Source organism: Melitaea cinxia, chromosome 11 (genome assembly GCF_905220565.1).
Source record: "Melitaea cinxia chromosome 11, ilMelCinx1.1, whole genome shotgun sequence".
In the NCBI taxonomy this organism is placed as follows: domain Eukaryota; kingdom Metazoa; phylum Arthropoda; class Insecta; order Lepidoptera; family Nymphalidae; genus Melitaea; species Melitaea cinxia.
This window is the reverse complement of record NC_059404.1, coordinates 5568082-5584881: the sequence shown is the minus strand read 5'-3', so window position 1 is coordinate 5584881 and position 16800 is coordinate 5568082. Positions and strand designations below refer to the sequence as shown.

The 16800-nt window shown below is 30.4% G+C and overlaps 2 protein-coding genes across 2 annotated transcripts; one reads left to right on the top strand and one right to left on the bottom strand.

Annotated features, from left to right (window-relative positions):
• The first annotated feature begins 749 nt into the window (after nt 1-749).
• Nucleotides 750-7281, top strand: LOC123658029 (homeobox protein ceh-63-like). Its single transcript, XM_045593510.1, has 3 exons — nt 750-776; nt 5892-5961; nt 6662-7281. Exons 1-3 carry the CDS (start codon nt 750-752, stop codon nt 7279-7281), a joined length of 717 nt encoding a protein of 238 aa, XP_045449466.1.
• Nucleotides 7282-9998: 2717 nt separating this feature from the next.
• On the bottom strand, nt 9999-15226 carry LOC123658028. The gene is made up of 2 exons (XM_045593509.1): nt 15179-15226; nt 9999-11060 (listed from the first exon to the last, which is right to left on the bottom strand). The coding sequence occupies exons 1-2, from the start codon at nt 15224-15226 to the stop codon at nt 9999-10001; spliced, it is 1110 nt and encodes a 369-aa protein (XP_045449465.1).
• Nucleotides 15227-16800: the final 1574 nt, after the last annotated feature.

The window sequence follows — 16800 nt, the reverse complement described above, 5'->3', positions numbered from 1 at the left end:
TACTCGTAAACTAGTCGTTTTTTTAGAACAAATAAAAAATTATAAAAAAAACTTATCCATTGTTTTAAGTTAACGCGATCACTTTTAATATTTAAAATTATATTTGTTCGTTTGCTCTCTACAAAGAGAGTAGACTGATTTTTCTAATCCGTCGCCATTTAAAAGCACCTTGTGATCTTAGTGATTGAAACATTGCCGAAATATAGAGAACTCAAAAGAACAATTAACTTGGTAAGTCGTGGTATGAAAACCGATCAGATTGTATACATACCTTTAAAGGACGGCTTCCCATGACATCTGCAGCTAACTTCATTCTGATTTTTCGGATAGCAACCATAAAATTCTCCCGACGGAAAACGTTGCTGAAAAAATAAAACTTCATTAGTGCATATATATCAAAGCAAATAATTGATTAACAAGTTAGAAAAATATCGTCGAAATACTAATACTCATAATTTTCCAAATGACAACTAATGAAACTTTGTTTAAAGCTGACTACGGACAAAGTTTTAAAATAGCCTAAACAAATTAGATAAAATGAAAAACAAATAGTAAGAAGAACTAGAAAGAGCATGCAATAAATTAATCATTTTTAAGATATAGAAATACTTACAGCGAACTCTGCCGCTTTTGGATATATCGGTGTTGTTATAACTTTAGGAAGTCCGTCTTTATTTGTAAATCTACAGGAATGAATGCAACTACATGGTCGATGCATATTTACGTTTACTCTGTTCTCGCTAGCAAACATGGTACAAACTGATCACAGAAGCAAAGTGAGTGCATGTACTTACCCTTTATTCCTTATATACGAAATCGGGATAATGACACCTTTATGCTTCCAGAGAAGTATTTGCGTCATTTGTCCAACCCTCATTAGTTAATCGACTGGTCTTCAGGTAAAAGAAAACATTAACTTGTTTGCACTCTATTAACACTTACAATAATAACTATACGTTACAAACATTGGTTAAAACAGTATTTAAAATAGTTTTCTTTCTTAGTTTCAGGATTGTGAATATTTCAACTATCGTATCTCCTATAGAACATCATCTGTAGCACTCGACTGACGGTAAGTGCGAAAAAGTCACAGATGTCACAGTTATTTTTAATAACTTACACCTTACATATTAATCTTTTTTATTATGTTTAAAATAGCATTATTCTTTGCTTATTAACTTTTAAAGCTTTATGTTTTCCGAGAAATATTTGCGTCATTTATTCAACCCTCATTAGTTAATCGAATCGTCTTCGGGTGAAAGAAGACATTAACTTGTTTGCACTTTATTAAGTTACAATAAAAACTATACCTACATATTAAAAACAATGTTTATGTATTTAAATTATTTCCGTTTATCAGTTTCAGTCTATCTTTTATAAAATATCATCTTATGAAGCACTTGAGCAAAAATATGACCCGTATACTACCACAAGAACGAAACGAAAGTAACCGACATAGCCCACAGAATTAGCAAATTGAAGTGGCAGTTGGCTGATCATCTGTATCGCAGGACCGATGGCCGTTGGAGCAGACGGGTCCTGGAGTGGAGACCGCATCTTGGCAAACGCAGTGTGGGACGTCCTCCAGCCCGTTGGACCGACGATCTACGTAAGATGGTCGGTGTAGGCTGGATGAGGATTGCGAAAAACCGGAATGTCTGGCGCGAACTTGGAGAGGCCTATGTCCAGCAGTGGACTGCAATAGGCTGAACTGACTGACTACCACAAGCAGGTACCGACTAACTAAACTGTACCAACAGTTTACAGTGCTATCTGTTCCAGGAGTTATTGATTCGATTCCCGTCCCAAGTCTATGTGTCATATACCTATTATTATATATACCTATGTATTTATTTATATTTGTACTATTTTTCTAGAAAACATCTGTCGAATAACAAATATGGAGATATCAGTTGACTGCAACCTATAACACGTTCGTGTTTTAGGTTGCTTACTTAATAGCAAAACTTAAGAATAGACGACTGTGTGATATGTTATAAATATTTATATATTTATAGTTTATTTGTACGGTCACAACTGATTTATTTTTAATTGCTTTCGTATTTTAGTATTTTTAATTCCTGGTAAAAAAGTTAAAAAAATATATCTAATGAGAATTATGTGCTTGCGAATATTTTATTTATATTATGTTTAAAATAGCATAGTGCTTTATTTATTACATCGGCATCCCCGAATCTTCGCTTCGCAGATTCCATAATACTTGAAAACGAAAATGCAAGCGAGCAATGCGTCCTTTCAGTGTTGACATACAGGACCGTGACATGGACACTGACGATAGGACAAGCTCACAAATTTAAAGTCAAATAACTTGCTATAGAACAAGTTATTTTTTTTTTACTTTCTCAAAAATAGGATAATAATAATAATAATACTTTATTTCGGACTAGATTTTAAGTCCATATTGGGTTAGTACAACAAAACAGCATTTAGAATAAAAAATAAAACAAAATTAAATTAAAAAATCAAGAAGTAAAATAAAATTAAATAAAGTAAAAGTAAAATCAAAAATCAAAAATAAATTCAAAAATTCAAAATTCATAAAATAAAAAAAATTTAAAAAATTTAAAAATGGTGTTTGTAGACAAAAAAAAAAAGAAAATAAAAATAAATAACATGAAACTTATACTATATGAAACTTAACTACAGCAATTTTTTTTAAAAAGGCTAAGTACACACACGCTTTTCTGCATATCTGTGTACACCATTCCAGCTCCTCCAGAGTGGATAAAAAATGAGACCATTTGTGAGAGAACGCAACTAACCGACACAGCCCGTAGAATCAGAAAGTTGAAGTGGTAGTGGGCTGGTCACTTGTTTTGCAGGACCGATGGCCGCTGGAGCAGATGTGTCCTGGAGAATTGAGACCACGTGTTGGCAAATGCAGTGTAGGACGTTCTCCGTTCTTCTCAATGGACCTTCGATCTACGTTAAATTTCGCAGTGGAAACTGGAAGTTGATTGCGGGAAACTAAGATGTTTGGCTCGAGCTCGGTGAGGCCTATGCTAAGCAGAATGCGATAGGCTGAAAGTTTGTAGTATTTTTTTATGATATATATTTTCAATATTAACTTTAAATTTATCGGTTACTGCAAAACTGTGATTTTTGAGTTTATTGGAGTTTACTCCTTAAAAATCTATTTTCATATAATGCCCTCGGTATAAAAAAAATTAGGACTTGTTACGTTTTTTTTAACGCCATCTATCGGATATCGGAGATGGCATTACAACGTTTTCTGATAACGCCATCTAACATCTAACCCTATTGGATTCCAATAGATGGCGTATTTTGATACGCTTATTTACTATTTGATGTGGTATTAATCTTTTTCTTAGACTCTTAACCCTTTTTTGTGCCTATTTCGACAGTTGAACTGAAGGAGTAAACTTCAGTCGTGCGTCGGAGCTGATACACACCCTTTTTTATTATCATTCATTCCCTACAAGTTTTTGCACTTTTAGTGTATCCTTCATAAGTAAATTGACTCGACTCGACTAAAGTAAAAAATATTTCATTATTATTACTTATTAAATTCATAGTTACATAAACATATTTACGTTATTAAAACGTTATTTATGGTTTTTAAAAATGTTTCTCTTCTTCACAGTAGTGAAGACAATAAAATGTCCTGTCACTTGAAGACGTCTTCCTTTGGAGCATTTAAGTACACCGGTAAGTGCGATATTTGGTTGATTCATTGATTCATCTTGTAACATATTACTACTGAACATACCTCTTTCTGCATGTGAGAGAAAGATCGGAGCTTAATCCATCGAACTATAATGCGAGTTAGCGGATGTATTTTCTACTACGAGTAACGATCACTATCAGATACATCTATGATAACAACTGGGCGTACGCTCTTCGAGCTCGAACCCTGCAATTAAATATTTCGATGCTTTCGAGTTTGCTATTTTTTCAATAAAGCGTGAAAGATTAAACACGAAAGTGATCTAAAATGAGCCGAATTCTATGAATATTCCGAGTATTACGTTATTTTGGATATTATATTATACTGACTAATTAATAAAAAAACTTTTAACTAAAACTAAATTTTAAGCCGATAGTTTTGACTGTTTTGTTTTGAATTTAGCTTTCCACTCACTACTCACTCTCGTGAATTACATCTATTTTGCTGTTTCGGTTTCTCTCTTTAAAATATAGCCCATACCTCCGTTCTGTCCATGTTCGTAGCATTCTCTTGGTAAAAGAAAAAAGTCGACTTTTTCAAATAATGTCTAAGGTACATAACTACTACACATATTATACTTATATTAAAAACAGAAATGAATTGTTTTCTTGTATTTTTAACGTTTGATAAGGTCAAAAACTTCTCGAGCAGTTTTAAAGATTCTTTTACCAAAAGAATGCTACGAACATGGACAGAATGGAGACATGGGCTATGTTTAAAAAACTAAACGTTATTTTGAAAGTTTGATTGGATAAAATTAGCTTCATCGTCGTCTCTTAATAGTTTATCTTTAATCTTTTTAATATGTGTTTATAATTATAAGGGTAAAGGACTTTATTCTCAAAAAGACTATGTCACTTACATGAGAACAACGCTCTACAATAAAAGTAAAACAAACATATCGTCGTCATTATAAATCCTAGTGCTCAGTTAACGAAAACTTTAAATGGTTTCTTCTAACGATAAAGTGTTATTGAGAATATATTGCGAAAGCCGAGATTTAAATTCGTTAATTGAGCTTACATCTTTTATTAGACATGGTAATTTGTTGTAAAATTGTGCTCCTTCGAATATGATATCCTTTTTGGCAAATTTCGTCCTAGTCTTAGGCAGAACCAATAAGCTGGGTCGTCGATTGCTGCGCTTGATGATACGTTTTATAAAAGACAAATTTGAACGCATAGATTTACTGATCATTTGTTTTTTATTAAAATACAGGAATTATATATATAAAGTTGTCGTAGGTTCATGATTTTAGTTTCTTTATAAATTTTAGTTGTAGATGTGTAATATGGATATCGAAATAGTATTTTTATTATTTTATTTTGTTTTCTTTGAAGCTCTTGTAATTTTGTTTTGGAGGAATTACCCCATACTTCAATCAAATATAACAAATGCGACTTAACCTATGAATTGTATATAGAATGGCGTAAAGTTTGAGGAATGCACTGAGAGATATTTTTTAGGCATATGATCAAAGAGGACATTTTTTTAACATGATCTATATGGTTATTAAAACTTAACTGGTTATCTAATCTTAGGCCAAGGTACTTTTTACAGGTTCTTTCTTCAATTGGATTATTATGAACTGTTAGTGGATTGTGTTGTGAAATAATTTTATTTTTTGGTTTAAAGATAATATAACACGTTTTGGATTTTGGATTTTTATTGTTAGTATAAGCCTACACAAGTGTCATGTCTAGGAATCAAGTCATATCTATAATCAGTTTTAGTATGATTTTCAAGCGCAGTTTAAATAAATGAAATTCATTAAAAGAAATAAATTAAAAATTGTCTATTTGACTATTATTACTTTTACTACAAATATCATTTTTCTGTAGTCGTGCATTGACTTATATTTCCTTAGTGGGTACATTAATAATTAATAAGACAAAGATTGAGGGAAACGATCACCAGTACTTAGCATTCCGCTTGTAGCTCGCAACGTTGAAATTAATTTATTTAATTTATTTATTTATTTGTGATTATTTAAAATGTTTCAAAACATTATGATGACGTTAACTCCCTTGAATGATATAAATGAGGTTCTTAAGCATTAATAGTGATAATACTACATACTACAAATACTATTAATTAATACTGTCACTGTGTATAAACGAAGTGTTTGAAATTGTTAACAATCTATAAAAAAATCAATATTAATATTTTATTTCAATTTTAGCTTAATCACTGGGAAAATCAACCATTTTCAAAAGAGTATCCAAACACGAATCAATGCGAATTGATAGAAGGTATGTTTCTTTACATTCAATTTTTTTTATTATTATTTAAATATTGTTTTCAATTATCTCTACGTTTACTATATCATAAATAACAATCATTATTAATTCAATTTCCATTAAAAATTTCAATTCGATTCTTAGATTTAACGACTTTCAATTGTGCTAGAGGCACAGTCTATTTCACCAATGTCTAGTAAGGTAGAAAAGACGCGTAGGAGGATACCCGTGGTAGTTGAGCTATTATAAAATTCATCATTTTTGTCCCCAAGTTTCTCTTTTTTTTCTCGTTAACTTTTATTAAGTTCAGGTTTTCAATATAAGTGGAAACTTTGTTGGCTAGTGTAATGGTATTATTTTGTAAAATATATTATTGTACGGTGTTTGTTTCTAAATAAATAGAAAATAAAATAAATAAACCTAAACGTCTGATACAACACTTACATCAAACTCTTTTTGTGGTTTTATTATAATATAACTATTAAATTTTGTGGCTAGGCTTTAGATTAAGAACCGTAATTGAAGTTAGATAGATTAAGGTTATTTTTTTTTTTGTAACGAAATTATGTCGATAAACGGTCTAATTTGGAAGTTAGATAGGTTAGGGTTATTTTTTTTTGTAACGAAATCATGCCGATAAACGGTCAAATTTTGAGCTTAGATTATTCGACGGTTCTTAATCTAAAGTCTTACCAATTTTGTTCGTCAACAGGATTGAGTGTAGTTAAACCAATAAATAGAAAAAAGAAGCGTTGTCGCACTGCGTATACTACTTATCAGTTGAGTGTGCTTGAAACAACGTTCACTCGAACTAGATATATAGACAGAAAACAACGCATGGAGCTCTCCAATAACCTGAAGATTGGTGAATATAATATCAAAATATGGTTTCAGAATAGACGAATGAAGGAAAAGAAATCATCTGAAATCTGTCAACCCAACAATAGCACTGTTGAACCAGTAAATCCTTCGCCTAAAAATGTGATCACAAAACACAATCATCTGAAAAGCGCGGTTGATCACAAAATTAATTTAAACTATCATAATTATAATTATAGTGATATTGAAAGGAATGCTAAAGAAACAGATTATGTAGTTTATAGTTCAACTGAAGAACTAGCACGTGCAAATTATTATCAAAATTATAATTATGGACCATACGTAAATTATAATGAGCAGATGACTAATGATCGTTTCCAAACTAATGCTGGTATTTGTTCCACGCAGTATTATAATTTTACAAATGCTGAGTACACGAATTTTGATAATCAAACTGGTAACAACAGTAATGTGTACAATTGGTCAGCTGATGCTTTTTTATTGAACCTTTAATACATGTATATATACTTAAGTTAACTTATAAAAATTAAAAGACTATATTTAGTAAGAAAATAAGTTATTTATCAATATTATCAAATGTTATGATAAATACATATCTCGTTGCTTATTTATTTTAATTTTTTTTTTTTTTGTTAATTTAATAGTTTTTAGTTATGTTATTTTACACTAACTGATGTGTTTTATATATTTTACTCATTATTACACTATATGATTTATATTATCAAATGTTATGATAAATACATATCTCATTGCTTATTTATTTTTATTTTTTATTTTTTGTTAATCTAATAGTTTTTAGTTATGTTATTTTACACTAACTGACGTGTTTTATATATTTTACTCATTATTACACTATATGATTTTGTAAGGATAAATAAAATTGTTATATATTTAAGCATATGAAATAAGCTATTTTTAATAAATTAGTAAATTTATTTTTTCTCTCACGGTAGTTGTCTATTCTTTTTCTGTGACATGCTTTTTCTTAATTGTAAATTATGTTATTTATACTTTAATGTCATTTGAAAACAGCATCTGTATCTAGATTTTAAGTTAAGACTAAAGAAATCTAACTGAAAGGTATTGATTAGTATTATTTGTATTGTATCCATTATGTATTAAAATGTTAAATAAATAAATTCCTTTATAAAATATTGTAAATTATTTAATTACTTTGGTATAAATAATATTTCATTACGACACTTTTTACAAATTTTTAATTTTTAAAAAATAATTGTGTTTGCTCGTAAACGAAAAAAAAACCGACTTCAATTACATCGTCAAATAATACAACGTAAGTAGACAAAAAAAATTAACCAACGCACAAGTCGTCACTACGATTTTCGAGGGTTTTCCTCAATTTCTCTGGGAATGCATCATCAGATCCTGGTCACCTTATCATGGTACCAAAATCGGTCCATAAGCGACGAAGTTATCCCCGAACATACATAAAATATATACTTATGTATATATTGACAGTACCTGGGTGACCGAGCTTAATTCGGTATTTTTAGTAAATCGTGAAGGATTAGTAGAAGAGAGAGTTAAAGTGATTTGCTGCCGGTTTGGATGAAGTTCTTTTTAATAATGAATTAACGTACGATGTGTAACAAAGGCAATGTATAAAATAACAATAAAAAATGACGGTAAATTAAAAATTGATACAAATTACAAAATTACAAGATTGAGAGTAATTGCTTCTCAAAAACTGATAGGCGCTCCAACAAATCGTGTTTTGTGGAAATTATATTTAAATACGAATAACATATTTTCAAAATATTACCGAGAATAATAAAAAATATAAATAAAAATAAAAAATCATCACTCTTCACTTCAGCCTATGGCAGTCCACTGCTGGACATAGGCCTCCCCAAGTTCGCGCCAAACATCCCGGTTTTTCGCAATCCTCGTACAGCCTACACCGGCAATCTTACATAGATCGTCCAACGGGCCGGAGGACGTCCCACACTGCGTTTGCCAAGACGCGGTCTCGACTCCAAAATCCGTTTACTCCAACGGCCATCGGTCTTGTGACACAGAAGACCAGCCCACTGCCACTTAAATTTGCTAATTTCCATTTTATCATTTTCATTTCTAATCCTATCTTTGAGAGAAACCCCAAGCATAGCCCGTTCCATTGCACGTTAAGCGACTTTAAATTTGTGGACCAGTCCCTTCGTCAGTGTCCACGTCTCGGCTCCGTATGTTAACATAGGCAGGGCGCTCGGAGAGTTTTGTCTTCAAGTATTGTGGAATATTCGAAGTGAATACTCGACGAAGCCTGCCAAACGCCGACTTGTCCCATTCGGTGTCGAGATTCTTGGTCCGTGGAGTCCTAGCGCTATAAGACTTTTTAAGAAAATACATAGTAAAAAGGTTATTCGACGTCACAGGATCACACATTTTTTTCACATTTCACAGGGACATTTATGAGGAGCACAGACCGGAACCCCAAACCGTAGACAGGTTGCGATTCGGAGCGTGTCAGGCTCAAGAAATGTTCCTGTATTTGACGAAGGGTACGCGTGAAGCCAGTAGCCGGCCTCATGCGTACTCACGGCCAAAAGCCTAGCACGCGCCGAACCTGTACTACAGCTAAATAGATTGTCGTAAGTCAATTTGCAGTTTATGTCGTCTCAGCTCCTCTGTGATTTTAGATAAACTGGAAAGCTAGAGACCGAAGAGCTGGCAGCTATCTCGGACAAAGAATTAGTCTAGCTATTCAAAGGGGGACCGCTGCGAGTATCTTTGGAACTTTGCCTAAAGGGACTCCTTTTAATAATATTTTTTAGTTATTATATTATATATACATTTAAGGTTTTTAGTTTTAGGTTTATTGTTATAACTCTGATAGTAAATGTCATTATAAAGCTCGTATTATATATATTTATGCATGTTCAGGGATAACTTTGTCCTTTATGAACAGATTTTTATAATTCTTTTTTGTTCGAAAGGAAATATCCAAAGGGTGGTACCATGATAAAGAAACCAGAATCTGATGGTTGTATCTCAGAGAAATCGAGGAGAACCCTCGCCAATCGTAGTGACGACTAGTGCGTTTGTTAATTTTTTTCCTCAACTTACGTTGAATTACTTGTATATGTTAATTGAAGTCGGTTTTTTTTTCGTTTGCGTGCAAACACAATTGTTGAAACATTGTACCCGACATTAGACATGTGAACCATGACAATTGCGAATTGTAACCTAACCTAATTAGGTGAATTACAAAACGGAATCGCAAAAACATATTGCGAAGGTGTTCTTGAGACATATTGCATCCCGGCGTTACATAAATGTGGTGTACCATGACAATTGCAAATTCCTTTAGAAAGCTCTTGATTGTTTAAATACATTGAACTATTATTATCAACTGTCACACTCGATGCTGGCGCTATTCCAGGTAAAACCGGCATTACACTAAGAGGTTTCCAAACCACATTTCCAGAACTATTCGCCGTAGTAGTGGACACGGGCTGAGAAACATAATACCCGTGATTAAAAAGTGGTACTAATCTTGCATCATAATTTAAATGTTCTGGGAGAAACTCTTGATACCCTTTTCGGTCCACTTGTATATTACTTAGTGATACGTCCTTAGGAAGATCATCTTTTTCCCCTAATATAGGCATAGAACTCGTGGATTCGTTTTTAAATTCTTGGTTTACAGCACTAAACTGCTCTAAGTGTTCCCTTATTTGAGCTGTCGCCGGAATTTTTGTTGTTACACTTCTTACTTTTTGTTCTATTACAGATTTGTCTTCACATTTAATTATATTTTCTATTACCTTATTGTTACATTTGTTTTCTGGCAGATACACATTATTTATATATTCATCTTGTAATTCGCTTAAACTATTTTTTTTATTTGAAGTACAATTAGGCTTGATAGTTTCTGTATTAATTACTCTTAAATGTTCATTTTGACATTGACTTCTTAGTAGTTGTTCGTTAATTGCACAGTCATTATGTAAGTACACATTACTATTATTTAATTGCTCACAGCTATTATTAATGTGATTTTTGTGTTCTATTTGAATTTCCTTATTATTGCCATTTTCCCTTTTCTCTTTCATTCGACGATTTTGAAACCATATTTTAACAGCCCTTTCAGAAATTTTTAAAATATTTGCAATTTCTTTGCGCTTTTCGCTCCCAATATATGAAAACTTCTTGAATTGGCCTTCTAGGTAATTAACTTGTTCTGTGGTAAATGCGCTCCTATATCTTTTTGCCTTCCTTTCTTGACATTTTTTGGGAAAACTAGATGAACACTGTAAAAAAACGTGAAAAATGTTGTTAGTTTTGATTGAAACTCATTTTCATATTAAAATATGCAATTAGTAATAAACGACCTTTGATGGACCTTTATTATGATTTTTGTAAAAAAAATAATAATTTCAATTTAAGTATATAACACACAGATTACATTTATATTTATTACAACAATATTATTTACTACCAGAAACTAATCGCGTTTTTTTTTTACTTAAATCCTAGAATGATAACCTACATACGTCAAATCTACGCATATATTATAATGCATTTAAATCGCTGCCGGCTTGTAACACGGCAGCCACTTTTTGAATCGACTCAGAATTCTTTGAGAACTCACAGAATGCATACACATCAATCGAGTAAGCACACCACCTCCTTAAATATCTTCAAAAAATCTTTCACGCTACATATACTTAGTGTCCGTTATAGATTTTATTTTCATATAATTTATATAGTTAATGTACTTTTCTTTAACATTACGTCTTTTTTCTTAGATGAATGTTTTCATAACATTACATAATATTTTTATAACGAACAAATATACCAACTATGCCTTGTAAGGCTGAGAATGAAGAACGTGAATCTAACTCATGCTTTTAGTTGCAAAGAAGTTGCAAATGAGACAATATATTCTATTCTACAACAACTAATGACTCTGTTTTACGCCACAAGGACTAACGCTTAGAGAAAACACTGGTCGATATGTTATTGGTAGCTTCGAAAGGGAAACCAAGTGTTAGAACTTCGACTTCAACAAATATACACCTCTCATCGGTCATAGTGGAACGAATGAAGATTTGTGCTTGTTTAACTCTAAGTACCTAACAGCCTTATGGCTCCTTAGATATCAAAAATACAGAAAAATAGCTCATTGTTTTAAAATCTGAAAAAAAAATTAGAAATACTTATACTTTGTTTATAATATATTTGTGGTATAATAATGTAATAAAATATAAAATAAATAATAAATACTTCTACCAAAGGAAGACTTATTAACAAAAATACAATTGATGTGATGTTAGTGAAATGATTATTTGATGTTTAGTTGAACCTTCTTTTAGTTTTGTTTATGACTGATGTATCTTTTTCATGTTGTTTTTTTCTTGGAAATATATAAAAAATATATGGTATATATTTAAAAAAATTATTCATCTAGACATATGTCTATAGCTTATATAATTAACTTTAATAAGACACTAAAAAAATTATGTGGTGTCATGTCAGGAAGTTCCTTCGGATAGTATAGAAGCACCACAATTTGAAAGAAATAATCTTGATTAGTTCTTGATTTTTTTTAATTTTGTTGATTGGTTTTTAATTAAGTACACAAAAGTATTTAGGACATTTAGTATTTTAGAAAATAACAAATGCCGTAATATAAAATAAATCAAACAAAATAATAATAATAATAATAATTCAAACTATTAAGTGAAATAAAAAACATGTCTTTATTTATTTTTGCCGACAGTATAAAATTACATAAATAATTTAAAAAAAAGTTTACTAGTAATATTTTAGTTTTACAAACGTCATATTATACAATCGTGTGACTGATATTACGTCACATCCGTTATATATTTTTCTTACGGTTTTAGTATCACATTTTTTTTCAGTTCGGTCGCCCAGCCAAATGTCAAGCCTGCCGTAAGGAAATTCGTTCCAAAAAAATGAAAGTTTGTATAGGCACATGGAGAGAACTAGAAAATAAAAAGAAAGAGAATTTTAAGCAATAAGGCCGCCTTTTGTACATTTTTTCTACAAATTATTGCTGATGTTGCTTATTTATTTTATTTGTTTGGTGTATAGTAAAATGTAAAATAAATAAATAAATAAATAAATATTATGCCCAACACAGACTAATTCGATGTATATTTTCTTGAGATAAAGATATAGAAAACCTTGAAATAAAGATTTAGAATTTATAAACATTTTTGATATGATATTAAAAATGTTTATAATTTCCTCATGTGTGGTTATTACACAAAAAATAACACAAACAAATATACAATTTAATGAGAATAAACTAAGCGACGTATAAAATATGATTGAGTTTGCTCTCAAACGAAAAGAAAAACCGACTTCAAATACACTGACAAGTAATCCAATGTAGGTAGACGAAAAAATAATCAAGTAAATACGTGTTATCGAAGATTACTCAAAAAGTTGTAATCAAAATTCGATGAAATTTAATACAAAAATTTGAAATTTGAAATTAAATACAAGATGTATGATGTGATGAAATTTAAATTTGACACATCAGCTTTCGATTAAATTAAAATCATCGAATTGGGTACACCCAGTAAAAAATTATGTGATATATATAATACAACGTAGGTCGACGAAAAAATAGTCAAGTAAAATTGCATTATTAGATATAACTCGAAAAGTAGTTGTTAGATCGCAAATAAATTTAAATGAGACCAAATGAGATGCACCACCTTTCGGTTAATTTTTTTTTTATTGGAATCGGTCCACCCAGTCAAAAGTTTTAATACATAAAAAAATACAATCCAATTGAGAACCTCCTCCTTTTTTGGAAGTCGGTTAGTAAAATATAAAATATGGTTAACGCCTTACACTCAATACCCATAAGTGAAACAGAACAGAATCCAGAAACGTGCATAACACATAATATATACATACACAAAACACTAGCAATAATTTATTTTTAAGTACTTTTTAAGTTATATCTAATAATGCGTATTTACTTGACTATTTTTTTTTTTGTCAACCTACGTTGTATTAAACCGCATAGCTTTTCATTGGGTTTATCGATTTCGATGATTCATACTTGAGTTGATAGCTAATGATTGTCATGTAGTCTCATTTAAATTTGATTTAAATCTGATGACCACTTTTTGAGTAATTTTTGATAGCACGTATTTACTTGACTATTTTTTTTTTGTCTACTTACGTTTTATTACTTGTCGATGTAATTGTAGTCGGTTTTTTTTTTTTTCGTTTGCGAGCAAACCGCGTTATAATTTTTATTATTCAATGAACCCATCATAACAAAATAGAACTTGCGATCTACATACATACTTTAGCCTGTTTAACCGGTTGTGAATATTTTTGATGTATAATGGTATCCATCAGAAAAAAGTTTTTGAAGTAAAAGAAGAAGAAGAAGAAGAAATATACTTTACTGTACATACAAGTTAACATACATAATAATAATTATGTATCTTAAAAATAAAACTTAGAAAATAATATTATGCACAGAGGCGATCTTATCACTAGGTAAGCGATTTCTTCGAGACAACCTTGGGGTAGAGGAGATTTTAAAACAAAACCAAGTAGGGTCATCAAAAAGTCAAAACAAAAATTAAAAACAAAGTTAATCTTACAATCTAACTAAAATAAACATGTAAATAAATAAATAAATAAACACACAAATAAAAACATACCAATTACATTATGTTTTATCGTAATAATAAATACACAAATAAATATGTAATTACCTATTACATTAATAATTAAGTAGGTAGTGGTTTATCATAAATATAAAATTGAATAATTATTGACAGTACATTAACAAATAACTTTAAACACTTTAACTTTCTAACACAGCTCTAACAATTCAGGTAAAATATCTTTAAGTAGCTTCTTAAAAGTATTATATGCCGTTACATGCACGAGATATTTTTATTCACAAATATTAATCTTCCTAACTGTGCCTGCGACTTCGTACGCGTGGAATTTAACAAAAAACTTATTGTTTAGTTCGCAAAATTATAAATTAAAATAAAATCTTAAATAAAAGCAGCCTGCGTTACTCCTTATTACATCTGCCAGTGAAGGTCCAGTTAAAATCGGTCCAGCCGTTTTAAAGATTAGCCGGAACAAACAGACAGACACACAAACACACAAACAGACAAAAATTATAAAAAATGTTTTTTTGTATATGTACCGTGTATACACATACGTATGATTTTAGTAAAAAGCGGTTATTTTAATATTACAAACAGAAACTCTAATTTTATTTATTTGTATAGATTATCCAGAACCGGTGAAAACTTATTCGTAGGATAAACTGTCCCCACAACCAAAAACTTACTACTTAGCGCTCTAAGATTTTCCTTATTTACTAATATTAAAAACTGTAGATACTTACAGTTGATTCAGCATCCATATTTAACGAAAGTCTTGTATCACGATTCATTTCACCTTTTTAATGTTTCTAAACTTTTTGAGCTTATGTTATGCATTACTGTATATTTTACAGTTAGTCAATCACAGCCGAGACTTACTAAAAATGAAATTGGACTAAAGGCCTATTAGTAATTAAAACAAATTTATATGTCCGTACACGAACAAGATAAAAACATTAATAAATAGCTGGTTGCTTACCAAAATGTAGTTCTATAATTTACTAATTGTTGAGAAGTAATTCGGAAACATATTTTGCCTATCACATATTTACTGAACGATTTGGTCACAACTAATTAATAATACAATTTGTATACTATTACCGAAGTATGATAACGCAAAGTAATAATACCAAGATGAATAAATAATTATTTATATGGAATAGTATATAATGTGGACAGTGTAAACATAAAATGAACTGAAAATGACCATCAATTATCATGATATAAGCTTCACAACGCTACAAAGATAATACAATTTGAATTTGATTATATCAAATTCAGAAATGCTTTCTGTCATAAATTAATAGACTATGAAAATTTACCTTTATTGGAATACTTTTAACCAACTTAAAAAAAGGACTATATTCTTAACTCGGTTGTTTTTTTTTTCTTCTTCATGTATGTGTATATGGTGCGAATGGTCCAATAGATCTTACAAGTACTTTTCGAGTGATATCTACTAATGCGTATTTACATGACTAGTTTTTCGTCGACCTACGTTGAAATTCACCGCATAACTTTTCACTGGGAATACCAATTTTGATGATTCCCTTTTTAATCAAAATCTGATGCTGTTTCATAGTACCATTTAAATTTGATTGACATCTGATGAGTACTTTTTGAGTAATCTTTGATAACGCGTATTTACTTGACTATTTTTTCGTCTACTTACGTTGTGTTACTTGTGGATGTAATTAAAGTCGGTTTTTTTTCGTTTGCGAGCAAATACAATTTATTCTAATGTACTAAAATATACATAGAATAATTTTCATCTATTAAGCAGAGGGGTGAAGTTCGTATCTAGTTCGTATCTCCTACTATTATAATAATACGCCAAGAGAGGAGAAGAATTATTTTTCTATATAAAAAAAATATACGAAGTGATGTTGTGAGGAAGAAGCAAATTAACGCAAATTACAAGACGTACACTAAATGTTGTAACAGGTTTTACGTTATTTGTAATTCTAGTACATCATACACCTCATACTCTGTACGTCTCACGAATGCTAATAATAAATAGGTACCTATATACATATAATTGATATTTCCTAATGATCAGTACACGCGGCCGCGGCATCGCCCGCATGTACTGAGTAAGTTTTACTTTAATTTATATAATTAAAAACGGATCTTATGCGCCCCGTTACAGAGTGTGGATTACTTTGCACATCGCACATTAATTACAAGCACTTAAATATATGATTAATATACGATACATACCGATTTGATGATTTTTTATTTATTTATAAGAGAATAACGATTTTATTAAATTATAAAAAATTATATGGTATCAAAAATGACTTAAATTATTTCATTAAATATCCATACCATATTTATTATGAATGCTTTTAGTATTGGTGTAGTA